The 26,682-nt window shown below is 43.7% G+C and overlaps 2 protein-coding genes, 2 long non-coding RNA genes and 1 other non-coding gene across 13 annotated transcripts in view; 2 read left to right on the top strand and 3 right to left on the bottom strand.

The window, feature by feature from the left end:
* Window positions 1–4,124, top strand: part of Strbp (spermatid perinuclear RNA binding protein) — a 123,859-nt gene extending 119,735 nt beyond the window's left edge. For all 3 annotated transcript variants that reach the window (XM_034636098.2, XM_071600927.1, XM_071600928.1), the window contains exons 17-18: window positions 1,085–1,129; window positions 3,666–4,124. In XM_034636098.2, the coding sequence (XP_034491989.1) occupies window positions 1,085–1,129; window positions 3,666–3,742 (122 nt within the window). In that variant the 3' untranslated portion in view covers window positions 3,743–4,124. The remainder of the gene's footprint in view (window positions 1–1,084; window positions 1,130–3,665) is intronic.
* A 1,985-nt stretch (window positions 4,125–6,109) lies between these two features.
* Window positions 6,110–20,659, top strand: LOC117794752 (uncharacterized). Its single transcript, XR_004618616.2, has 2 exons — window positions 6,110–7,136; window positions 19,001–20,659. It is a non-coding gene; the product is annotated as an uncharacterized lncRNA (long non-coding RNA).
* LOC114100061 (uncharacterized) lies at window positions 7,191–12,046 on the bottom strand. Its single transcript, XR_003583980.3, has 3 exons — window positions 11,806–12,046; window positions 11,044–11,142; window positions 7,191–9,184 (listed from the first exon to the last, which is right to left on the bottom strand). It is a non-coding gene; the product is annotated as an uncharacterized lncRNA (long non-coding RNA).
* Window positions 20,660–22,236: 1,577 nt separating the features above from the next.
* LOC114100995 (U6 spliceosomal RNA) lies at window positions 22,237–22,343 on the bottom strand. The gene has a single exon (XR_003584198.1). It is a non-coding gene; the product is annotated as a U6 spliceosomal RNA (small nuclear RNA).
* A 1,970-nt stretch (window positions 22,344–24,313) lies between these two features.
* Window positions 24,314–26,682, bottom strand: part of Rabgap1 (RAB GTPase activating protein 1) — a 163,358-nt gene continuing 160,989 nt past the window's right edge. For all 7 annotated transcript variants that reach the window (XM_071600918.1, XM_027944609.2, XM_071600919.1 and 4 more), the window contains one exon: window positions 24,314–26,030. In XM_071600918.1, the coding sequence (XP_071457019.1) occupies window positions 25,908–26,030 (123 nt within the window). In that variant the 3' untranslated portion in view covers window positions 24,314–25,907. The remainder of the gene's footprint in view (window positions 26,031–26,682) is intronic.

The following is a 26,682-nucleotide window of genomic DNA, read 5'->3' as shown; positions in this document are numbered from 1 at the left end:
TTTCCCCCTAGAGATTTACCCAAGCAATTTTGTATTCATATATTTTAAGATGTTTTTCCTGAATGATTAAAAATTATGACTTAATCTATTAAGATGATATTTCTAATTCCTATAACAATTCTACAAAGTAGCTTGGGAGATTTTTCATTTGAGAGATGAGAAAATGGCAACTCAGACATTACTTGTCTAAGTGAGGACATATAAGAAATTGGTGTTAGAACCAATTTGAATCAAAAGCATTTGTGGCCAGGTGCAGTGGCAAATGCTTGTAATCCCAGGGACTTGGGAGGCTGAAGCAGAAGGATTGCAAGTTCTAGGCCAGCCTACACAACTTATTGACAACCTGCCTCAAAGTAAAATAAAAAAAGGTTTGGAGATATGGCTCAGTGGTAGAGGCTCCTGGATTCAACTCCCAGTACCATGGGGTAGAGGAAATCTGTGTTCTTTATACTAGTTTTAACTTAATAATAATGAACATTTTTCATAGGCACTGGGTGCTATTTTCAAGTTCACCAATGATTACTGGGAGACCCTGTGCTGGGGCCAGTTGTTCAGATGTTGATCAACAAGTCATAGAATCTGTCCTTGGCCTATGACCTGACCCATGTACCTCCTTTAATGGGCAGTTGAGGCCTCAATCTTCTCTGTTGATGTTTTCTAAAAACAAAACTTACAAAATTCTGTTTTCCAAATTTGAGAAATTAATTTAGTTCTAAGCATTCTTTTGTTCAACAAATGCTGTACATTCTGTTAGGTTCAAGATGATAGAATGATGAGTAAAACTTGGTCTTTCCACTCTAATGGGAACCACAGAGTCAATAATTACAGTATAGTGTGGAACTGCAGTGAGAGACTCTAGATGTAGATATTGTGGTAGTTCAAGGAGAGCCTTGTAGGCTATGATTTTTGCATCAGTCAGGCACAGAGAGCTTCTAGACTAGGACCACTCTGGGAATCATTCTTACGGACAGTTTCTGGAAAAAGTTCTGAGGGCCTGGGGTGTCCAACCAGGTGGCTTATGAATTGGGCAAGTTCTGGCTCCCTTTGGTCCTGGACTGATCTGCCTTCTTCTTCTTTGCACCAGGCTATGGAACACCATATGGTTACAGCACAGCTGCCCCTGCCTATGGTATGTACACCATCTTACTCATTTCTTCTCTTAGCTAGTCTTTCACAGAAATCCAAAGCACAGTTGTATCCAGGGTTTCAGCACATGAATTGAAGAATCTCAGACCTAATCATTCTAGTGACCCAACTTAAATTCCCTTTGAAAATGCCACAACCTTGTGGTTCTTGGTTTGGTTGGAGTTGCTCTTCTCTCCGCTTTGCCTGATTGAAGGATTGCTTGTTCTAATTGCCTGTTTTTGACCATATTGAAATTAAGTATTTTAAGTAATTCTTCTTACAGCCAACTTACACTCCATTCAAAGGCTACTGAAGGGCCATACCAGTTTCTAGCTTGGCCGCATGCCAGTTGTATAGCTATATTTAAGTTTCTGGTTTGGAATTGTGTAAACTGGGTGATTTGAGTCAAGAATAGAAAATGCTCACTTAAATTTTGTAGCCATCATCCTTTTCTATACATTTTTGCTTTGGGGATGAAATAAATGGATGTCATTTGTCCTAGGGAGGAGATAATAGAAGTTCACCAATGGTATTCCCTAAGTTCCTTCTACAGAAGTAGTTCATGCTATACAATCATAGGACTGTCCCACCCCCTCAATAAAGAAAGCAAATATGCAAATGAACCTTAGTGGCCCTTTGGATAACTTTTGAATGAGGTTTATGTGGCAATGGAGGCAGTAGGTTTGGAGTCAGTGATATGCCTTAGACATTTTTCGTAACTCAGGTGCTGTACATTAAAGAATCAACCATTTGCAGGATGTTTGTCATTGAGAGAAGAAGAGAGTGAGTGTGCGTGCGTGTGAGCACACATGCACAAGGATGTTTGTCCACTCAGCCCTAGGCTGGGTGTGCATGCACCCAGAAGACAAAGGCCTTCTATGTATTGCTATTTGTAGCACGAATCCTCTACTTGAGCCTCAGACCTTCACATTGTGCTATTTCTTTCCACACATCAGCTTTGCCATTTTTATTTGGATGAAAATTGTGGGTCCTTAAGACACTGCTAAACTGAAGCTTCATCTGATTTCATAACTGTAGAAATAAGTAGAAAATGAATAGTTTGACTTCCTTGCCCATTAAGATAGAAAATGTATATCTGGAAAGATGTAGAGAAATAGCAAGGGTAAAATATTTGGAGCAATTACAAAACCTAGACTTACATCCTTTTCCTCATGTCTTCTCTGGCACACTCAGTGTGGCAAAGGCCTCCCCATGTTCTGAGTTGGAGCAATATGGGGTGATTGGGAATTAGGGACTAATTCAAATATATGTTTTTCACCCAGATTTCCTTCTGAATTCATACTGTCTAGCTCCTTTTGGCTTGGCCATTGGCTTTTGCCCTTCAGTTAGCTGCTGCCCCAATCCCAAATGGGGTCTGTTCAGTTTATCCAAATATAGCACATTTGACTCACGTGCTCTGTTTCTTATGTGAGGACCAGAGCATGTGCCTCCCAGGGCAGGATTTTAGGTTTGTGTCTTTCAGTCATATAGTAAGTTTCAGATTCTTTAATAAAGGTTTGTGAGAGCTTATTTTTTCCCTTTATAAAATATTTTGTATCTATCCTCTTAAGTTACCATCCATGTTTTCCCCTCAGTCTCTTTAATTTTTCCCTCTTGGTCCTCCCTTTCCTCCTTTAACATTATACTTTCACCCTGTGGCCTCTGAGCCTCCGTTCAGAAGGCTCCTCTCTTCCACGTGCCATATAACTGACTTCCAAAGCTGGTAAAATTTGATGCCCCCATTTTTCACATAAAAGATTTGGTTTTTAAATGTTACTGTGATGCAAACCTACTAAAATGATGCTTTATTTTGGCTGTAAGGTAAATATGTCTTTTGGCCTTTGTAAAGCTGTTGCATGTGGGATAATTTCCCTCTGATCATCTGGTGCTCTTAAATACCTGCTGTTGCTGCTTTGTGATTTCTTCATAGGTTAAATATTAGAATAGGAATAGGAGCAGATTTCAAATCCTACATGAGTATGCAGAAGTTTGTGAGGCCACAAGAACGTATTAATTACAAATTAAGAAAATAATTAATCTTTCCAGATTTGCCATGCCAATATTGGCAGTAGCCATTGAGAAGTTAAACACCTGGTCGTGGCTCCTATTGGAGCAGACTTCCAGGTAACTGAGGCCTTCCCAGAAACTTGTGATTTGCATCTTGACAATCCCTGTTTCTCCTTTAATATGTGATGTGCCAAACTGAGAACTAATATGGATTTTTAGAGTTACTTTAAAATATTAATAGCATCACTTTGATGTGTAGAATTCATGGCAGCTTACTCAAATGTCATTTCTGAATATCATTCTTCTTATGTAGCCATCTTACTTTTGAGTAGGAAATATTATTTATTGAAATACAAGAGTAATTTCAAAATTGGAGATGTATAAGAGATTTGTGGGCCTATTCCAAAATGGTACATGTTGAATGACTAATCTGGAAAAGGTTAATGATATTTACTGTAAGATATTTTTTTTTTTGAAATTTTTATTGGAGTATTAAACTTATTTGGAGTCCTCTCCGTTTCTTTTCTCTGTAGGTTTGCCCAAGAGAATGGTTCTGTTACCCGTTATGAAATTCCCAACATATCCTGTTCCCCACTACTCATTCTTTTAGCAAATGACAGAAGCTCATTCCTATTGAACACCAATACAGTACAATTCAGAATGTTAGAGAAAAAGCCTTTTTATCCTGCTTTCTTTGAACACATACTTGATCAAAATTATTTGTAAAGAACATCTTTCCTACTTTTTGATTTTAACAAATACAAATTTAGTTCTTTAAAACTTGAAAACAAACAAAAAAAGAGAAACCAGTTCTGTGAAACGGTACCTCATTTCTGGAAAATAATTTATACCAGCCCTTCTGTTCTAAGGAAATAAAAGTCTAGCAGTTCAAAGTTTTAAGATTTAAGAGAGTATCAGATTATGTAAAATTAAATTTGTGAAGGATGTATAGAGTCTCAAACACTGATCACAAATAAACTGCTTTGTTGTAACACAGAGTACTGCCTGGTTCCTGATGCAGTCACTGATTCTTAGCTGATTGATATGTACTTGCCCCAGGGCACTTTAATTCGGGCTGTAGTTATTTTTTTTTTAAAACAATAGAGACTTTTCATTTAAACTTTAACTTTGTAAATATTGAAGTGTGTAATTAAAGCCAATAAAATATGGGTTTGAATATTGTTTTAGCTTATTATTTTTGATATGCTTTGGTATCAAATTATAAGGAATTGCAAACTAATAATAACTTATCCCGAGAAACCCATTCATTTGTAAGCAAACTGCTAAAACAAGGCAAAAGCGATTGTTAGTTCCAGCTAGTCTACTTACTTTGTAAACCCTATGTACTCTGGTTGTACAAGGGTGTCCCCACGATAAAGGTTACATTCTGTTATCGTAGCATTGCTTATTAAAATGATGGCACTACCCAGAGATGGGGAAGGAGGAAATGTGATTATTTTAGTTTACGAATTTCCAAGTTTTAAAAAATAAATTAATCAATCAATCACCCTCTTTTGTTCTTGTGGCCTTCTTCACTCTGTAAGATACTGTGTTCATTCCCTGACTTTTTTCATGCAGATAGAAGATTAGTGATTGATTTTTCTGGGATTCATTGAAGGGTTTCCTTTCCTCTTCAATTACATCAGAATCTAAAGCAGCAACAGGGTCCCCATAAAAACTTGCTCTTCGATTGTCCCAGTTCTTGTTGAGTGCTGCTGTGAAAAGTGACAGGTTTCAGCCATGGGTCAGCATTTATTTTTAAGACACCTGATTATGCTGGTGGAAATTGATCAATCGGTAACATTGTGCTGTTCTGTAAAGGGTGCAGACCGGAGACCTCCACTTGCATTCTCACCTTGTTTGGAAAGCCAATGATGTTACTAGAAGGTAATGGTTTCATTAAGGTACTCACCCCCATGAAGGCAACAGTGTGGTCCCCTGTCAATATTCATCACTTTGTCTTAAAAATGTCTTTTCTTTTTTTAAACTATGAATTAGCTTTCCTTTTGCCTGTTAAATTGTGCTTTTTAGAACTGAGCAGTGCCCATCAGTGAAAGTGGGCTTCACAAAATATGACAAATTTAACATGTCAGAGTTTTGGGGGACCACTAAATGAAGGTGAAGTGGGCAACCCAACACAGATGTTAATGTCAATTCTTGGATGTATATCACATAATTGTTTGTTCTTGACCTTTTGTCTTTATTAGTGGTGGGTGATACTTTAATAAAACCTCATCACTTGCTGGAAGTAGCTGTAATTTGTCATTCTCATCCTATGCATTAGCAGCTAGACATAAACAAGAAGGGCCCATTTCAGCCGGGAGTTTTCATGTTTCATTGATTCGTTTTGCTGACCTATGGATGAAACAGAGCCATCACTGAGAAGAAAAAGCATGGCTGGTAGTGTCCAATTTTTATTAATTATATGTTTACAGTCGTTCTCTTTCTTTGGAATACTAATAATTGGCAGCTGCGGTTGTATTGTTATTTGAAATTGATCATCAAATTTGGATTCCAAGTTGGAATCTCCCTGGAGATTTCTCTTTAGAAAATTCTTTTGAAGTAGCTGACTCTGCTTCAGAACTTAACCCCTCTCTGATGGAGAAAAGGGAGCTGTGCTGTTTTCCAACATGATGGCAGTCATTTCAAATGGTTTCTACCAAGTCTTTTTTTTTTTTTTTTTTAATTTTGTTGTTTGTTGGAAGTTACTAACCATGTTGTAAACCTGCCCAGTTGCTGCAAACTTTTACATTTCTCTGCTTTACTTAAAATAATTGAGCTGTCAGTCTTTCGTTAGAAGTGATAACCATGCAAGTTCAACTGTTAAAATTCTGTAATGAATTAAGTGTCCCCCTACCTTTTACCCTTCCCACCCCTCCATTTTGTAATGAAAATTCCACTTACAGCTGAAAGAGCAGAGAAATATAAATGAAGCTCTTGGCTTCACCAAATTGTGTGAAATTAACATAAAGTTTTGCTTCTCTGCTCTTTTCTCCACTGTAGGTGGTTTTTTCATTGACAGCCCCTATTGCCAGCCTCTGAGCGTCGCACCATTTATTATTCACTTGGGCCCTCAAGATTTCTTCTCTGACTTCTAGAACCATCAGGTTGTCTGGCTTGAAATGGCAATTTCTCTGTCTTGGTCTTAAGAGCAATGTGATACCCTGAGGCTTTCCAGCTTTCAGATACACCACTCTGACACCTTCTTTTTGAAAGCAATGACTGAGCATTTTAAAGAAGAGCAATACTTTGTCCAAAGCCACGGTGTCTGTTTAAAAACTTTTCCTTTGGAAACCTAGCAATATCTGTATTTAACCCCTTTTAGTGTAGCTTTTGTCGGGGAGTTTACAGACCAATGTAGAATTTAAGAATTTGCGTGTGAGCTGTGCTAATCTTCTGACACTTTTTAAAACTTTTTTAGCACATAAATTGAATAGTTACATTCCTGACTGAGTCAGCTGGCACTATTATTTTTCCAAGCTAAGGGTTCTCCTTTGTTGAAGCCATATCTTTTTGTGGGGGCTGGCGCCTCACTAGGGATGTGGCTATGGGAGCACCCATTTCTCATGCCAGATAATGGTCCAATAGATTTCCAACATACCTCATGCTGACGAGGTAGAGCGAATAGTATGGAAAAGCAAGGAATCAGGTTGACGTGGTTCCTGATATTTATAATCTCTCTCAAATTGTTAACCTGGGGAACAAAACGACTAATCAATTTTGCTGGCATTAGCCAATTCTTTTTCTCTTTTTAAAAATTTTGGGTGAATGTTTGAGAATCACAAATCAGTCACCATTGTTAATTGAAGAGCTGGGAATACCTCGTTAATGTATTTTTAAAATTGGTGTTGGACCCTCTGTGTATTTCAGGTTAATACTTTTAAGCAGTTTTCAGCACGTTTATCTCACTTTATTCTCGTTCTCCTCGGACCTTCGTAGCCATATCACTTGTATAAAATAGGCTGAGATATAGTGACTGTAAGCTGTGATCTCAGTATACAAAGGTAAGCACTTTTATTTTCTGATTAAAGCGAAAAATAATTAACACACCCTGCATATATGACAATCATATATGATGTATTTGATCTCTTAGGACTTACGTCATCACATTACCTTTAAAAAATTTATGATCTAAATGTGAAAGAGTTAGCTTCCGTATTTGTTTTAATACCCTTGTACATGCTTTTTATTCAAGAGAGACATTTCACGTTCACTGAGTTAAATGTGTGTATGTGTGTAGAAACTAGGATATACCATGTATGTAAATTACACAGGTACTTGTTTAAATATAAGAATTAAATGGTAGGTAGGAGCAGTTCACCTAAGAGGAGTTTAATGACAGGCCACTCTTGGCCAAAGTGCTGGAATTTCAGAAGTAGCAAGATTGGTGACCATGCTAGTAGGATCTCTATATGTAGCTATTATATGAAATGAAGATCAAAGTGCCAATTTCTCAAGGAGAGAAACTTCTCTGAGAAATCAAAATCTCTGATCTGTGTTGTATGTCCAAATACAACAACAGCAAGAAGCCATAAAAAAAAAAAAAAAGCAATAGAAAATGAAAAAAACCAAACCATTAAGGTAACTATGGGAAAACCGATAATTGACTGAGTTAAGCTAATTATTTGCAGGACCAACTTTGCAAGACTCAGAAAGTTGAATAATTTTTCTGTGGAGACCAAATAGATTTAAGGCAATTCATCTGTCTCTTCCAGGTTAGGTAGCTAGAATGTTTATTTCCCACCTCATTTAGCCATCTTGGGGTTCGTTTAAAATACGTGAGGGTTAGGCCAAATATTTTAATAAGGATTTACTTCATTTAGTGTTTCCATAAATGTATTTCATTATGTGTTAGATGTTCTGTGCTAAGACTTTGTGTGAGAGAGAGAGAGTGTGTGTGTGTGTGTGTGTGTGTGAATTTCATGTTGTGTATTTGTTTCTAAGTAGCAATTTCTGTTTATTGCTAACTGTAAGATTGCTAGAACAACTTTTCTCTCCCCGGTACAGAATCCGTGTGTACATTTCACCTGGCTTTGACATCTATAAAAGGTTGTATAAGGTAGAGTTGACTAGTTCCCAGGGCAGCCCAGTTCTACTCAAGCAGCCCAGTGCCTACTATGTGTGGAGGTGCTTTTCTGGGTGCCAGAGAACTAGGCTTCAACCAGTGGAAGCATTTTAAGTCTTGAGAGTCTCCTTGTTGTTAGAATTGGTCCTGTTATAAATATCCTACTTTGTGAGGCAAATAGTGTGTGGTTAGCTGTAGCAAAAGAATATTAATTTAGTTAATGGCATTGTAAACTACTGAACAATGCAGGCTGTCTGACATCACTGAAATTGGCATAACTTGGAAATTCACTCACTTAATGTATTTCCCTGGCACTTTTTAAAAAAAAAAACAAAACATCTTTACTTCATTTATTTATTTTTATGTGGTGCTGAGGATTGAACCCAGTGCCTGGCATGTGCTAGGTGAGTGTTCTACTGCTGAGCCACAACCCCAGCCCTCCCTGGCGCTTTTGAGGGCCTGAAACCTGCTCTGGTTTTCTTCATGGACCTCTCTGTCCAAATTCGTGAGCTGAACAAAATGAATGATAAATACTTTAGTAAGCATTTTTTATAGTGTAACAAAGAAAAATATATTTTAGCCTTGTACCACATTATTTGATGACATTTGGAAAAGTTTTACTCTTACAATTAATCATTCATTATAATTTCCCTGTTTTTCATATTTCATTAGTAAATGTAGTAGAGGAAAATATTCAGTAGTGAGTTATGGGAAAAAGCAAAAATTTTTTTCTTGAGGCAGTTGGATTTCTAGCAATCCAGAGCCTTAAACACCAGGGGCATTAAGAGCAGTTAAAGCTGAAAACAGTTTGTTCTGTGAATGGTCTTCTTGTAATTCCCATTCTTCTTATGCCAGTGCCTTCTACGGGAGGTGGGGGCATCTCTGAAGTCATCCAGAACAAGGATGGTATCATGGTGTTCTCATCATTGTTTATTAATAATGTGATGCCATATAGTGTCCATGGGTTGCTCAGTATTACCAGGAGACCTGGAAGAAAGATGGGTGGCAAATGAATAACGGCCAAGACACTCACTGCTGCTGAGTTGAGTTTCAATATTGGTGTGTTTTCTCTCTAATGCTTATTTACAGAGCACAGAGCTTCTTATGTAAGAATGAGTCTCTTCTTTTTCTAACAGCATCTTCCATAAATACTGTTTTAAGTCAAGAATTCAAATTAAGTTAGTTGTAAGACTAGATATCCTTTTCCACATTGTGGTTTCAGTTAGGAGTTAATAGCTTTCATTGATGTTTGAAGTAGTGATCTTTGGAGGTTTTTAAAAATAGTACCATAATGCAAATTAGGTTATATAAGCTTTACAGCAGAGCTAGAAATAAGGAATAGAAACCATGTGGGAATCTGGGCTAAAGTATTTTTCTCACTCCAGCACATTCCCCTGGGGCTTGGCAATCAGATGAGTTAATACACATAAAGTGCTTTGAACTGTACCTAGTGCATAGGAAGTACTCCATAAATGCTGAGTCTTCTATGTTTGGCCAAAGTGGAAGGTATGTGCGGGAGGCAAGGCTCTGCTGACAGGTGACTGAGAAGCAGGTGCACGGCCTGCTTAGGATGGAACTGTGTTTGTTCCCAGGATCAGTGAGGGTACTCCTAGCTTCAGGAGTTACATAAGAAACACAAACCAAAGCTCTGCTGATTGCTACTGTGGCAGGAAAACTGCAGGCCTGAAGCATTGCTCATGTTTCTGCTGTAGTAGTTAATCACCAGCCAGTCTGCTGCCAAGGGTTTGTAAATAGTTGTTTTGGGACTTAAGGATGTTTAGAATTTCACAAGGCTGAGATTAGACAGTACACTGTTGATTCTTAAGTTTCCTGCCAGTGCATTAATAATTAAAAAACCCTCGGTGTTTGATTACAGTTACCACCAGAATCTGACCTTCAGGGCTCATGGTGTTTGGTGGGCAGAGAACAAGTTAATCCAAGCCACAGAAAGGAGAGGCCCATCCTAGGTGACATGCTTAGAAGGCTGTGTATTCAGATGCTTCTCTGAAGAGATCCCTGCACTCATCTTTAGTTTGCTTTGACATTTTGGGGGGGATACCCAGACTTGATATCACATGAGCCTCCCTTCTGTTAATCTTAGGAAAAAACGTTTATCAGTCTTTTCAACTCTCTGTCCATTTATCTATTTATCTACCTGTTGGATACAGTTGGGACATTGCTGTTTGGCAAGAGGAAAAATGGTTAGATAGTGATATTGCTACTGTTGGACTGAATATAAAGTATACAGCTTACCCTCCATTCCTGGCTTACACATGTCTGCAAATAATTCAGGAGACTCTGAAGAAAGGTGGTAGGTGTACCCTGGCTCTTGGTAGGAAGTGAATTAAGTGGGGAACACAGATTGAGCTGTGAGATGCTCTAAGTTTATAAATATTACTTTTAAAGTAAGATGGATTTGCATTGCAGTCAACAGGTTTTTCTTAAACCAAAAGGTAGTGGACCTGGCAGAAGTCACTGAATTCTCCTTAGCTGAGGCTCTTGGTAGAATCTTTGCCTCATTGAACCAACATTGAGGGATGATCCCCCAACCCCTAATTAGTTATTAACATCCTAATTTCTTGCTTCTCCTGAGGAATGTTGTGGTCTTTCTAAGCAGAACTTTGCTGCATGTGCAGTTGACCATGGCTGCCTCTGCTGGGTTGTGTAAAGCTTTCCACCATTGGCCCAGGCCACATAAACATGTCTAACTTGCATGCCCTATCTGGAGATGTATGGTGCTGGGAGCCTTCAGGAAGGAATAGGATTAGTGTGGCCACTATTAGGACTTTATCCTCAGCATTGCCTAGGGGTCCAGTCTCTCTTTGTTTTGTTTTAGGTTCTCCTACCTTTATCTGTATTCCAGTGTCAGCTAATGGCCCAAAGTCATTCAGTTAGTTGCAGCCTTCTGTTTAGGTCATTTTGGGCCATCCTCAGGAGATTAAAGCCTGCAGAGTGGGAGAGAGGAAGGCAAGTTGCCAGAGTTGGTAGCCTGGACATCCACGTACCTGGATATTTTTCTTAACTCTCCAACAACCTTCTTGGAGTTGGTATTATTTCTGTTTTACAGATGAAAAAATCTGATGCTCCAAGTGCTAGATCTAGAAATGAAAGTCAACTCTATTCAATGCCAAAGTCTATTTATATTAGGTATGTCACGGACTACCAGGTTGGGGATGAAGGCTATACCTGGAACCTGAGCCTTCTGATCTGGGGACAACCAAGACCAGAAACCCTGATCTTAAACAGGGATCATTTTTAGAACAATAACAAATTGGAAAGATGAACTGAAAGGGGCTGTATCAGCAGAGGAAGCTTTTGTATTTAAAGCTGCTTCTTCTGTTTGAATATTAATGAGAATCTGAGGTACATTTTTCCTTAGCTCGTGGTTCTGGATACTTGCTTCCTGGCTGGAAAAGGTTATGGGGATGTCTTCAAAGACTGAAACTTGGCTCTGAAGGGAGGCTGGTGAAGTTTTGGCTGCATGGTAAAGGGAAGAGAGGTAGGTAGGTGGGGTGCGGGTGTAGGGAGACATCCCTGGATAGGGACAAAGAGAGTGAGGGCAGTGGCAGTTTGCAGGGCCTGTTCTCACTAGCAGGAGCTTCCCTTACAGCGGACATCAGGGTGCTCTGGTGGCCTGGAGCTTGCATCTTCCCCTTGTTGGGCCTGTGCTTGGTGAACTTGGCATGGAAAGCCCTGGGGTCTCTAATTTGCTGCATGCAGGCCATTCTGCTTTGTGTGTCTGATTGTGTTGCTGCTGCAAATCACTGCCCGGCTTCTTTGCTAGTTGATCCCAACTCAGTCTCCACTTGGGGTAGGTGTGTGTGGGGATGGATTCAGAATCCTTTTTAGGGAAAAGTATTCCTCACCAGCCCGAGTCATTGTTGTCTTTGATAATTGGCAGATTTTCTGAGCAGCCCACTGTCATCCTGGAGGGGAGAAAGAAAAGGGAATCTTTTAAACTGAGTTGTAGAGCACTGATGTGTGAGGCAGGCAGGAGTCCAGCCACCTGGCATGGTTAGAACACAGGACTCTGCAAAGCCCCTTTCCACTCTATATTGCATTTCCTGGAGAAGCAGTGATGCAAGAATTGCAGTTCCTGCTCCGCAGACAGATGCATAGAGGTCTCTCTTAACTACCCTGTTTATTTGTGGTGAAATACTCTGGTTCCTAATTAGTAAGTTTTTAACCACTCAGAAGAAATAACATTTTTCTTGCTGATTTGAGAGTTTAGTATTGAATTCTCCAACAGTCGGATCTGGAAATCTTTTCCCTTTCCAGTAAGGAAATGGGGCTTAAATAAAGTGACTTGCCTCGAATCACACAGCTCTCCGTGGCAGAACCTGCAGACTCTGATGCTACCTGTTAAGTAGCAGTGCTGTATGTACATCCCTCACTCAGGCAGTGACTGTCCTGTTTTTCCAAGGCTATTAGGCACCAGTGTCCCCTTTCTCTAAAGCATTGACCTCACCTTTTTTTCTACACTTTGTGGCTGTATCCTGCAGGACTTAAAACAAGCAAAAATCAACCCACCCTCTCTGACTTTCCTCTGCCTCCATAAAACTAAGACTTCCTGGGCCAGACAGCCTAGTTTTTTCAGTTGCAAGTTTGAGTCTGTTTCCACAGATCATCTTTTCATACCATAATTGAAACTATAATAAAGTGAATGTTCAGTATCAGCTGCTTGAGGAGATGCCTGGGCTGGAAGGAGCTGGGCAGGGCACATGCTGTTAGAGGTATGATTTCATGGTCAGCTTCCTCCACACTTTGGTTGTTGGCCACCTTCAACATGTGCCCTAGCCAAGCGGTCACCCTCCCAGTGACATGCTTTCCAAGTTCTCTGATGCAGGGCTTTTTCTTTATGTAGATAATTGCAGAAGTCACTCTACTTTCTAAAATCCCTTGTGTCCTAAGGGGAAATCTGGAGGGCATCATTCAGGAGGTAAAACAACTTATGGAGGTTGGTACCTGAGGGATTCAGGAAAGCTGATGGCACCTTGAAATGAGATCAGGGGATTAGGATGTTGAGGCTAGTGAAGGGGAGGCCTGGGACAAACGTGGGTACTCACAATTTTAAGGGCAATTTGATCTAGAGCACATCTCCCATGAGGGTAGATGGAGTTCTTTGGAGAGCAGGCTGGGTGAGAAATGAGTTCCTTGTCATCAGCGTGGTCACAAAGCCAGTTGTTTGGACCAGGCATGGTGGCATATACCCGTCATCCCAGCGACTTGGTAGGCTGAGGCAGGAGGATCACAAATTTGAGGCCAAACTCAGCAACTTAGTCCCTGTCTCAGAATAAGAAAAACTGAGGATGTGCCACACTGAGGGTGTGAGGGAGTACCCCTGAGTCCAGTCCTCAGTAGCAAAACAAAAAAAACAAAAAACCTGCCAGTAGTTTGGACAGTGTAGATGAGATTCATTCCATTTTGGACCTAACTCTGATGGGATTGTTGACATTGCTGAGACAGCATCACTCTTCCTGGGCATATGGATTTATTGAGAAAACATTCACCGTACCTGCTACTTTTTGCCAGGCTCTGTGTTGGGTTGAAGGAGCAGTTGGAGGTTTTCAGCTTAGAGAACTGAGAAGGGGAGACCATTGAGGGAGAAGGAAGGGTGCAGAAAGGTAAAGGAGCATGCCTGGGGCTTGAACAGAACCCGAACTGTCTCCTGTAGTAGGCTCTCATCATTATCTCTGCCCCCTGCCTAGAGATGCTGTCCTCCTCCCTGACAGGAGAGGCGCCAGGCTTGTGATGTGACTGACCTGACAGAAGGGGCTTAAAAGTTACAGCAGTTCTGATCCAAGTGGCATAATCTTCCCATCAGGATGGCATGGAGCTGGGTGGGTGTTTGCCTGGTGAGGGAGTGGAGAAGGGGACTTTACCAGGGGAGCTGCATGCACGGAAAAGCATGCTCCACTGGGCAGCACAAAGTGCTTTGTTATGGGGTCTTGGTTGGTTAAGAGGGTGAGGTGGCAGTTGAGATGTGTAGTTAGGGGTCACTTTGTGAAAGGCCCGGAGTGCTGTGCACTTCAGTGATTCTCATCAGCCAACAGGTGAGATTATTCTGGAGAATTGATTTGGATAGCTAAGGACAAGGCAGGGCTGGTGAGGAAGTGGCTGTTGCTGATGCCAAGTGAGGGTGAGGGCTGACGGAGCTCCCAGCAGAGAGGGAGGCAGGAGTGAGGTCTCCACATGAGCCAGGCTTCTCTGCTGATTGAGCAGGGACACCCTACAGCCTGCCAGAGCTCTTCTCCAGGTTACTGTTCAGTAGGTGACAGAGCAACTGAAAGTGCCTTGGACCAAGATGGAGGAAGGAGGAATTTGCTAAGAGTGCAAAGCACTGGGATGTAGCAGGAGCTGCTTCTGCTGGGTTAGGAGATGGGGCTGTGCTGGGAAGCATCTCTGTTGGTTGACCTCTTTACCCTTTCCCTGAGTTTCAATTGGCTGGGCTTGCCAGTCAGCACAGCTATAGGTACTGGCTGTTCCTTTACACCAAGGTCTTTTGCTTTTCAAAAAACAATGCCCTCCCATCCCTGCCCCCATGTGGGTGAGGGCTAGCACTTATTAGATTCATCATCTGTGGGACAAGGTCTTTTGCTAGTGGGAGGGTGCAGGCCTTCTTAAGGAGAGAGAAAATGGAGGCTGAGATTACTGATTGCTTTGATCCTCAGTTTTGTGTGTCTCAGTCCTGTTACCTCTGATTTGTCCTGGACAGGCTGATGGAATCACACACACACACACACACCCACACCCACACCCACACCCACCCAGTCCCCGCTCCTTTTTTATAGTGCTTCTAAAGGAACCCAGAGCCACATGCTCCATCATGTCTAGCCATTCAGGGTGGGTTTCTGCACCTCTGCTGGGGACTAGAGCTCAAGAGGCAGCCCTTTTGGTTTTTGAAAATTAGTTATATATAAAACTTTAGGATACATTTTGACATAATCACAAAAACATGGAATATATTTTGCTCTAATTCAGTCCCTGGCACTCTCTCCCAGCTTCCTATGCTTTCCTCCCTCTACTAATCTTTCTGCAATTTATTTATAGTGTATTTTTTTTTTTTTTTTTTTGAGTACCAGGAATTGAACCCAGGGGTACTTAAACCACTGAGTCATGTCCCCCAGCCTTTTTTATTTTGAGACAGAGTTTCACCAAGTTGCTCAGGGCCTCACTAAATTGCTGAGGCTGTCCTTGAACTTGGCAATCCTTCTGCCTCAGCCTCCTGAATCACTAGGATTATAGGTGTATGCCACCCATGTCTGGCTTTTATTTTCTCCCCCAGTATCTTGTGGGTCTGTATAGTTATGTTGGGATTCACTGTACTACGTTCCTGTATGTACATATGAAACTTTGGTCAGATTTCATTCCACTGTTATTCCCTTTTCCTGTCCCTCCTTTTTTTCCCTCAGTGCCTCCCCCTTTCCATCTACTCTACTGATCTTTTTTCTATTTTGATGACGTTATCTCTTTTTTTCCTCGCCCCCCAACCCCTTATTTTGGATTAGTTTCTGCATATCATAGGAAATACTTGACCTTTGTCATTTTGGGACTGGCTATGTTCACTTAGCATGATATTCTCCAGTTCCATCTATTTACCAGCAAATGCCATGTCATTGTTCTTTATGACTCATATTCCATTGTGTGTGTGTGTGTGTGTGTGTGTGTATATATATATATATATATATATATATATATATATATATATGCCACATTTTCTTTATTCATTCATGTATCGGAGGGCATCCTGGACTGGTTTCATAGCTTGGCCTATTGTGAATTATGCCGCTATAAACACTGATATGGCTGTGTCCCTGTAGTATGCTGATGTTAAATCTTTTGGATATATACAGAAGAGTGGGATAGCTGGGTCACATGGTTCTGACCCATCCCTAGTTTTTTGAGGAGTCTTTGTACTGCTTTCCAGAGTGGTTGCACTAATTTGCAGCCCCAACAATGTACTTTTTCCCTTACATCCTCATCAACATGTATCATTGTTTGTATTCTTGATAATTGTTATACTACAATGAGATGAAATGTCAATATTGTTTTCATTTGCATTTCCCTAATTCCTAGAGATGTTCAACATTTTTCATGTATTTGCTGACCATGTGTATTTCTTCTTTTGAGAAATATCTGTTCTTTTGCCCACTTTATTGATTGGGTTATTTGTGTTTTTTTTTGTTTGTTTTGTTCTTGATGTTGAGTTTTTCTTTTTTTTCTAATTTTAGTTGTAGATGGACACAATGCGTTTCTTTATTTTTAAGTGGTTCTGGAGATCACACCCAGTGCCTCACACATGCTTGGCAAACGCTCTGCCACTGAGCTACAGCCCCAGTCACTGGTATTAAGCTTTTTGAGTTTTTGGTTTTTTTGGGGGGGGATATGAAAGCCCTGAGGAGCAGGTGGCATTAATATCTTCTGTCATTCTCCTATTCTGTAGGCTCTCTCTTCACACTCTTTTGTTTCTTTTGGGCAGCTCTGGTTTTGAAGCCTTAGGTCAGAACTTTGAAAGGGTTATAGGTGTACACAAACACATCCCTGCCATCCTTTGGGTGGCTAGAATTCCAGGGCCAGGTATCTCTAAGTTGCCTTGTCTGTTTACCCTCATGGGCCACACAGTGTCATTCATGTGTGTTACACTGTGACGATTATGGATGCACTGTAGCTCTGGAGCCTGCACTTCTGTGCAGCATCAGACACTCTGGTCAGTATTCCAGGCTTTTCAGACTGTGTGGTCTATCACTGCTACTCCCCTCTGCCATTGTAGCACAGAAGTGCCTCAGACGTGGTGGATGTTGTGTTCAATAAAACCAGAACAGGGCCATATCTTCCATCTTTTGCCTTAGACTGTAGAGATGACATACCCTTTGACTTAATCGTAGTGGCAAACTACCTTCCTATCTGCTGCCTAGGCCCATGTATCTTTCTGTAGTGGCTTCCTGTGCGCCTCTCCTGGGTGAGCATTAAGGAAGAGGATGGTGGAGCCCCTCCAAGAAGGAACTTCAATTTTGAGTGACAGGTGGGACACTGAAAGGGGAGTACAGTTGTGGTTAAAAATTGAAATACAGTGCGGGGCTCAGGAAGGTTCGCAGTGATAGCCCTCAGAGGAGTGAAGTGCTGAAATGATTGGGGAACGCTCTAGGGAGAAAGCAGCTCTAGAGGCTTAGAAGAGGAGGGACAGTTCCTTCAGGAAATGAATAGCTCAGATGGTGGGTGAAGTTGTGTTATGGAGGGAACTTGAATGTCATCACATAGGCATGGAGGCCAGCTTGGGAAGGATCTGAGGTGCCACAGAGTGCAGGCATTTTTCTCTGGGCAATGAGCAGCCAGTGGATGTTGTATTCAATAGGGTAAAGTCACAGATGCATTCAGAAATATCACTCTGGTCTTGGGAAATCACGTCTGTACAAATTATACCTCTTAAGTTTAGTCTAGACTTTTTCACCAAGGGATGGGTAACTCTTGGTCCTGGGGTTGGAAAGCAAAACCCAGAGATTTGGATGGTTTTTCTAGCCATTGGCTTTAGTGGGTCAGTTGAGTGCCTCATTTTTGTTTTTGAAATGACAGAGCTTGACAAATCTTCCACTTCAGGCTTTTTTGGCCTGTGATCCTGAAGATCATTAGGACGGGCAAAACAAAGTTTTAAAAACATTTTGTCTGAAATCTACCTTTGGTATAGGGCCTTGGTGTATGATGGAAAAATGAACAGAGACTATGCCCCCTTGCTTTGGAATCAAGTCACAAGGCACGTATTGCTGTGTGGAGCAGACTTGCTTCCCTTCTCTGTGTGCTAGGCTGGGTGCCGCGTGCAGGTGCTGGTCTGTACCCTCCAGGAGCCTGCAGATTACTTAAGGCAGGTGGAAGCCGGTACCACTTAGGTACATCACAGACTGCTCAGGGCCAGGCCTCACATTGTGTGGGGTGCGGGACTGCTGTGAATCAGACATGGCACAAGGCCCCACGAGGGCTTCTCCAGGTAAACATACTTCCTGCTCTGCAAAGTGTTTTCACTTGGGGTTTCTAGGCAGGTTGAAAAGAGCTATATTCATAGATCTTCAGAGAACATTGGTGACAGCCTAAGGCGCTGAGTGCTGCTTGCTCTCAGTGAGACTGTTAATCTGTGAAGGATTTGGAAGGAATCCTAGAGAAAACGTGCCTTGAGGCCTGTTGGCTGTGGTCTTTGGTCTTGTCCAGCGCTCTCTCTAGGAGGGGGCGTAAGCCTTGGATTTTGCTCTTGTCTTCTCTTGGGGATGTGGGATGGCTCCAGGACCTGACACAGCTGTATCACTTCTCATCTCTTACAAGTAGTCCTTGCATTTTTCTAGAGAAAAATGTTTCTGGATTGACGGAAGAGAAAATGACAAACTTGAGGCTGGTATAGATGGAGACTGGCCCTGGCTTTGGAAGACTGTAGCCTGTCCCTGGCCAATACACCAGATGTAGCCTTTCCTTGGCAGCCAGTTCTGTGCTGTGCTGTACCTCACAGGAACGCTCTTGTCAGCATTGTGAGTCACTTACAGAACTAAGGCCACACCTGGGTGACCCTGTGCTAGCCTTCAATCTAGGCTCAATGTCATTTGTCCTTGCTGGGCAGGGAAACAGAGGGTCAGAAAGTTGTGGGTTAAAATTTTTTTCATATATATATATATTTGTTGAAGGAAATGAATCAAGAGCAGGGACAGGAGTTTAGGTGGCTAGGAAGAATATCTTTAAGGTTCTTCTCCTCTTGTAACTTAGAAAGTTGGATTGTTTCTAGCTCTTTCCCCTCTTCTGGGTGGCTCACCCTCTCCACCCTTCCAGGTCTAATGCTGGATCTCTGCTCGTGGTCTGTGACAAGACAAGTGATTCAGCCACACTGGTCTCCTTGACATACTATCCACATCTCTTTGGACCCTGCATCAACTTATTGCTTCCCTCAGCTGTAGCTTTGGCCACCCCAGGTGGGCCCATGTGTGAGGTGCCATATAAAAGCCAGGTGAGCCTTGCTTCCAACATCCTCTGCTGTCACCAGATATGCTGCTATAGGATGCATTCCTTTCCCTCCATCACCTGTTGAGATTGGCCCTATGTAACCCACATCTTTGGGGTGCTGAATGCTGCTTTTCTCCTGGCTCATTTAGTATGGCAGCTTTTCAGCCATGGGATCTACCATGGCTACGAGAGTGGTGCTTAGCTCCATTTACTTCATTTTGTGGAGAGGAAGGCTCATCTGTAGAAACTGGGCTAGGGAGTGATTGTGGGTGTCTTCATGGCCTGCTTGCCATCTCCCAGGATGAGGGTGGGCTCTGGCTGGCGAGTGGTATCCAGAGGGACTTCTTCCAACAGCACATCAGGACTCAGGTGGGCAAAGTGACTGCTCAGTCCAGGTGGGAACAACCTGCTATTGGGCAGACAGGTACTTTAGCCCCTACCAGAGCCCTAGAGCATCTCTGCATTCAGGCCTTTCACCCTGGATCCATCTATCTGGCCCTGTTGTGCTCAACTTTTGGTCTCTTAAGTGGTCGGTTAGGGCCCAGCCACTCCTTTGGGAGACTGGTCTTCTTACTCCATGCTAGGGCAAGCGCACTGCCAGGAACATTGAGGCTCTTGGGCCCAAATGCAGTGATATCCTTGGGGGTTTGGCCTGGGGTTGGCCTCAAGCCATCAGGCCCCCAGCCCAACTGCTGTGGTAGGGTTTTCCTGCCTTGTGTTGTAGTGTTCTGGTGGCAGAGCCTGTTAAGCTTGCTTCTCACCCACTCCAAGCAGACAGAGCTCTGACTGGGAAGGAGTGGAGAAGTACAGCAAGTGTGAACTGAAGCTCTGGGCTGTTAAGATGGGGCTCCCTCTTAAGGAAGAGTAGGGTTGTCTGGCTTCACTTCAGCCCTTCCTCAGCTCCAGGGCCAGGGTACAGGAGGCAGCCATGTGTGGTCGTGGGTAGAAAAACTTTCCCCATCACACGGTTACACACGTGGCATTCGACTCCTGGCTGTAGCTCGCTCTGGTCTGGTGATGAAATTAGCTTTTAGAAGTCTATTTAAAATATCCCTATCTATTTATTGTGTTTTCCTGAATACACAAGTGTAAATAGTATAATTTTGCAGTGCAAAGTCCTTGGCAATAACTTTATGTTGTGTGTTATGTTAAAAAACATTGGAAACCACATCCACCATGGACTGTCTGCCCCACCGGGGCAATGGTCACATGTAGGACTGAACTTGACACCGTCAGCGTGGTTGAAGCAGCAGCCTGCATGTGTGGACTCACCAGTGCCTCGCCCAGAGATGCCTGGCCTTCACCCAAAGGGACCCTGCTGCCCCGACTTCCACAGGCAGCACCCACACTGTGGCTACTTTGTGCTGAATATGTTGGACTCTGCTGTAGACTGATAACTCTTGTCTGGCTGCTGCAGTTTGTCTGTAATGCCCTGACATGTTGCATTATCCCTCTTTGGATGAATACAAATAAATGCTTCTGTGTTAATGGCAGTGGACTGAACCATTCTGTGCAGGACCCACTCTGGCGGAACAGAGACTCTGGCTCAAAAGGTTCTAGTGCTGGCCCCTCTCACCTGGCCTGCAAGACCAGCTCAGTATGTCTCACCAGATCCTCCCTCACACACAGGATGAAGGGCTCCTGACAAAGCCAGTGGGATCAGAGCTTATTTCATGTTCTTGTCTGTGGTCCTTAAAATTCTGCTCGTAAGTGAAAAAAGTTTACTCCACATGAAACTTCTAGCTGGCAGCCTGGCTCAGTGAGTGAGTGGGAGGTCAAGAGTGCGCCTGGAGCTTTTCACACCCCTCACAGTTATGTCCTCAGGACCATCCCAGGGGTTGGCAAGCCTCAGATGAGATCAGGAACCCAAGGCTCAGAGATAAAGGGACTTGCCTAAGGGCATCAAGCTTCTAGAAGGCAGCAGCAATGGGACTCCAAACCTGGAGCTCTTGCTTCTGCTCCTGCCAGTGCCTGCTCTGCGGCGCCCCTGCAAGTTTCCTGCCTAGGAAGCAGAGCCCAAGACCAGGGTGAAACTCCTGCCTCTGCCTGCAGGTAAGTGGGGAGCTGAGTGGACAGTGGCACTGGGTGCTTGCCCCACTTTTCCCCTGCACACCATGAGTTTGGCTTTCCAGCCATGCTAGCTAGCATTGACCAGAAGAAGAGCTGACCAGGCCAGCCCACCTCTGCTCCTTCCATCCCAGGTTTGCCTTTCTGGGCCTGAGGGGAAGCCAGGCTTTCTTGTCTGTAGAAACAGGCTATTGAGGGGGGCCTGGAGAATAGGAGGGGGCAGGCTTGTTTTTCTTGGTCTTGAACCCCAGAAGAGAGAGTCGCAGTCCTACATGGCAGGGAAGACAGGACCCCCAGATTGTGTGTCTACAAGCAGACCTTCACTTTGAAATTTGGCAATGATATCCCAATAATTGTCACAGTGACTGCGGGGAGGGAGTACATGATGAGTCAAGAGCGCCACAGCAGCTTAGCAACCTGAGACAGGCGGAGCCTGCTGCACAGAGGGAAGAGACGTATCCAAGGTCATGAATGTGTGGTGCAGAGCTGTGTCCATGTGGTCATCTTGAACCAGCTGTCCTGCTGGAGTTAACACCTCAGCCTGTGTGACCTGGGCCCTATGAGCCCCAGCTTCCTCATCTTTAAAATGGGAGAAGGGTGGGGAGCTTAGTGCTCAGGCCTGTTCTTCAAGCAAGCACCTTAGTCATTACTCTACGTGGCTCCAAGCTTCATGTTTGTCTGCTCCATCTCCTACCACCTGCCCCTAACCCCATGAATCCAAGAGTAGTCCCAGTGTCAGCATCACACACAAATCTCTTGAGCAGCAAAATGACTCTCCTAAGCCACTAGGGGCCCAAATTACCTACCGTACCCCCTTTGCAGAGGCTCTTACTTTTGCAACTGTTGAATCAATTCAGAACCAGGAATGCTGTAGACCTACCTTGAGCCCTCATGGATTCTCCTTTCCTTCTCCCACTGCTCACTCACTGCCACCAGGGTTTGAAATTTTGACAGATGTAGAGACATGGGGGCTGGTACCTCTTGCCTTTAAAAAAAAAAAAAAAAAATACTGCTTCACAAATTTGGGTGTCATCCTTGTGCAGGGGCCCTGCTGACATTCTCTATATCATTGCAATTTTAGTATATGTGCTGCTGAAGGGGGCACCTGCCTTCTTCCCCCGGAGTTACTGACAGTGCCCTGCATCAGCTCAGCTTGCAACTGGGGCTGCCAGATGCAGCTTGGCCTGTGTCATATTCTCTCTACCTCTCAGAGCAGCCTGAACTGTGCCCAGTGTCAAAAAAGCAGAGCAGGAATTCCCAGAACGGCCCTTCCTCCTGCCACAGGTCCCTGGCCACTTGCTGCCCTTGGCCACTTCCTTCATAGCCAGGCTCTATAATATCTGTGTGTATGCCTGGCTCTGCCTCCTCCCTCCCCATTCCTCACTTCCACCGTGGTAGCCGCTGGCAACCTCCCCAGATCTAATGGTCCTGTAATGAGCTGCCCTCACTCTAAGACAGTGCCCACTCCTTTCCTTCCCTTGAGTTTCCACTCCTGGGCCTGTGTAGCCCATGCTTAACCTGTGTCTTATCTGCAGTCTCTTCTGTTCTCCTATCTATAGAGGTTACAAATTAAAGGAATGACTCTGTATGGAGTGACTGCTCCCAGCCCCCAACACCTGGTAACACCTGGGGTTGTTTCTGGGCTGTGGCATCCTGTGATGCTGGGCAGGAGCCTGTGATGCTGCTCAGCACTGCCGCACAAGCTGACCTTTACCACCGTCAGCCAAACGTCAGTGCTGGAGTTCAGAAACCCTGGGCCACAGATTCCAGACATCTCCACCCTGCACGTCCCAAGGGATCTCCAAATCCACGCACTTAAAAGCTACATTTATCTTCCTGGTGTGTTTTTTCCACTCACCAAGTTTCCCTGACTCCATTCTCTGTCATCCCTGCCCAAACTAACTTTTCCCAATTTTCTCCCTAAAGCATTGATGAGGAACATCCCTATGAGAGTTGGTGTAAAACTCTCCAGGGTTCCCTTCCAACTTCTGGTGTGTGGCCTCAAATTACCCAGTTCCATTTCATCACTGTCTCTTCCAAGACAGACAGCTGTTCCAAATTCCATCTTCTTGCCCCTTTATCCAGCAAATCACCTAGTCAAAATACTGTGCAAAATGCTGTGGTACGATCATCTTGTCTGCCCTGCAAATATACTTTTAGTGGTCTCACAGGGTTCTGTACCTCTGGAAGTACTTACCATTTGGCATTGCAATTATTAATCTCTCTCCAGTCTCAACCAGGGCCCCGTCCTGAAAGGGGGACACTCATCTGAGTTATGGAATCCTTTCTTGGGGCCAGGGGAGAGCTGCAGGGATCAGGATTTCTACTATACTCCTCAACATGGGACCTTTGGGACTGGAAAAGCATGGAGCAGGCTGGCCAGCAATAGACCCCAGAAATATTCCCTCTAGCCTGGGAGCATTGAAAGGACCCCAGCTGTGAAACTGGCCTGGCCTCTCTATAAGAACACCTGCATGGGCTCCCTTTCTTTCTGAAGGCATAAAGCCGTGGTCTCTGGATTTGGATCTGTTTCCATTCAAAGGCTATGTGTTAGGGGGGCAGATATTGGAGAGCAAGTCAAACGGGGAGGGAGACCGAAGCAGGTATGCTGAAGGACCACAGTGAGGAGAAAGCCATGCTACCAGTTTCCGTAAGACCTGGCAGAGCACACCTGGGCCCTTGTTACACTTAACTACTTACTGCTCTCTGGCTGTTGCACCTTGGCCCCAGCATTCCCTCTCCCCTCACCACACAGGCATCTCTTACTAACTCCACCCTTCCTTTCCTCTCTCCTGTAAGACCCTCCCTGGACCTCAAGGACACCTAGGTTTCCATCTGTTTCAGTCACCGAAGTACTGCACTCCACAGCGACTGTAGGGACTCCCCCCTCTGCTGTGTCTTCTCCCCCGTGCAGCCTGGCATACCTCAGGTACACGCCTGTTGGTGGGCAGAAGGTGCTGCCTGATGCTCACACAAGACAGTACAGTCTTGTCCTCTCTTGACTGACTCCTGTGCTGTGTGGGATGAGGAAGGGAAGAGGAGCATGTAAAGAGAAAACTGGATTTTACAAAGAAATGCTGTTTGTACCAAAATATTTAATGAATATGCTGTTAAAATAAAACCAACAAAAGAAATAGTAATACAATTTTACTGGTTTATATTTCAGTTCGTAAAGTTGACACACAAACTACCCTAGCACAATGTCCACACACCTAGGATTAGATGGGCTTACAGCTGTTTTGATAACTGAATAAGAAAGACACAGAAAGCAGCAGAGGGGGATGATCGTTGGTGTTGGTGGGGGCGTGTTGCCACTTGTTATCTCCCTTCTCAGAAGACCTCAGCAAGCGTTAAGTACAGCCAACAGGAAGAGAGATACAGAACAGCAGCCCAGTGTCTCTATATACAACCAGTGCCTCCTGTCACCAGCCACCTCTGCACTGAATGCCAAGAAGAGGACAATCATTTTGCAGACAGCCTGTCAGCATTTCACTATATAAATTAAAAGTTTTTTGTCTTTTGCTTTTTAATAAAAAAGGTGCTAAAACCTCCATCATAGCTTTGAAATGAGAACCTGCAGCCCATCTGGACAGTGAAGTCTGTGCCCAGCCACACATTCCAGGAGGGCTCAGAAGCCGAGTCAGGAGGGACTAGGCCAGGAGGGTGGAGACCTCACGGCCTGTGCACGCTCACATTTTACATAAATACAGTGCAGTCCTCACTTATACAACCTGTTGTGCAAACACACTAGGAATCTTGGAAGTGAGGGCCCTTTTCACAGTTCCCACGGTGGCAGGGAGGAGAGCAGGGCCCAACAAAACTCAAGTAAAAGTAAGTGCCAAGTAACCATGTCAGTAAGTTGAGCAGATCAGCAGTCCTAGTCTGGGATTTAAACACTGTCAGCTGGGTACATTGGGGAAGATATTTATATATATATATGTACACATGACACATTAAGCAAAATAAGATTTGTCCACATTATGACTAATCCAGCTTTGCAAGTCACATCATCCACCCAGCCTTAGGAAATCATTTTGGCAGCTAATGCTAAAAACAGGAACTACGAGAATTGCATAGAATTTATCAGAAACATGTGAATAATGCTAAACCAAAAACCTGTCTCTCATATAGTTTAACAAAACTAGGTGGCTTCGGCTATAACTAGGAAACGCTCCTGTTAAAAACAAAGTGCTTCTCATGACTACCTGGGGACCACCTGCTGGCACAGACGGATAAGAATTATTTTAATTTTTGATCCCTGCTGCCCCGCCCCCATGTATATAATGCATATTAAAAAAAAATAGGTTTAGAAAAAAAAAAAAATCAACACACTGAAGGATCCCCAAACGCTGATAATGTAAATTCAGCCTTTAGGCTGGGTGAGGTGTTGACCTACACGGAAGGGCCTGGGAGGTCACACTGAGGAGTGATTTCTGGTGTGTCCGGAGCATCAGCTAAGTTGGCAGGCCTGCTGGTATCAGCAGTTAGGAGAGCCCTACCCAGAGCTGCCTGCTCAGGAGCCCTGGTCCAATGACCTACCAACGTGCGTGAACAGATTTGAATTAGGTACATTCTGGTCCTGGGACATGTCACAGAATCACACATCTGGCCAAAGAAGGCAACAAAAGGTGGCATGTTTTCTGAAGGTGTTTGGAGGCAGCCCGGGCTCTCAGCAAGTCTCTTTCCCTTGAACGCCGGTTGCTGTCTTTATGGAGCTCAGGGTTCGGTTAAACCAGGTCTTCTTAGCTGCCTGTACCTCATTGAGAGCAAGGCCTAAGTGGTGCTCCAAGTCCTGTAGGAGGAAAGATGAATATGAGGATCTCAGCTTTGGTGTCAATGACATTGCCTCCCCAGAACTGAGCCAGGTAAAAGTTACATCTGGAAACTTCCCCTGCTTCAAGCTGGCAGAGGAAGGTCTGTAATACCTAGAGATTGGGGAGCTTTCCTAGTTAGACCTCTTGTCTCTTGGGATTTGTTACCCGGGGTACTTTACCACTGAGTTACATCCTCAGTTTTTTTATTTATCTGTGATGGGTTCTTGCTAACTTGCTGAGGCTGGCCTCAAACTTGCAATCCTTCTACCTCAGCCTCCTGAGATGCTGGGATTTCATGAATGTGCCATTGTGCCTGGCTAAACCTTCATTTCTTGTCTGGTGTATTTATTAAAACCAATGGTCTGTTAATTGAATGTCTCCCCCTTCTATCCACGAAGCAGACAGCTCATGCTCTAGCTCTTGATTATACCATTAATTCCCAACTAAAACTTTTAAAGTTCAATTGAGATGCTTCATACCCTGGGCCCACATCTTCTCTCCCAGTCTTAGCACCTGCCTCCATCCCCTCCTCCTACATGGAAGGTCTCCCATAAGACTGTCTCGTGGTTCATTTGCTGCAGCTGCATGCCCTGGCCATTCTCTGACCACAGCCCACACACTGACTGCTGC

Source organism: Marmota flaviventris, chromosome 13, assembly GCF_047511675.1.
Source record: "Marmota flaviventris isolate mMarFla1 chromosome 13, mMarFla1.hap1, whole genome shotgun sequence".
Classification (NCBI taxonomy): Eukaryota; Metazoa; Chordata; class Mammalia; order Rodentia; family Sciuridae; genus Marmota; species Marmota flaviventris.
The sequence above is the reverse complement of the archived record's forward strand: the minus strand, read 5'-3'. Positions and strand labels throughout refer to the sequence as shown.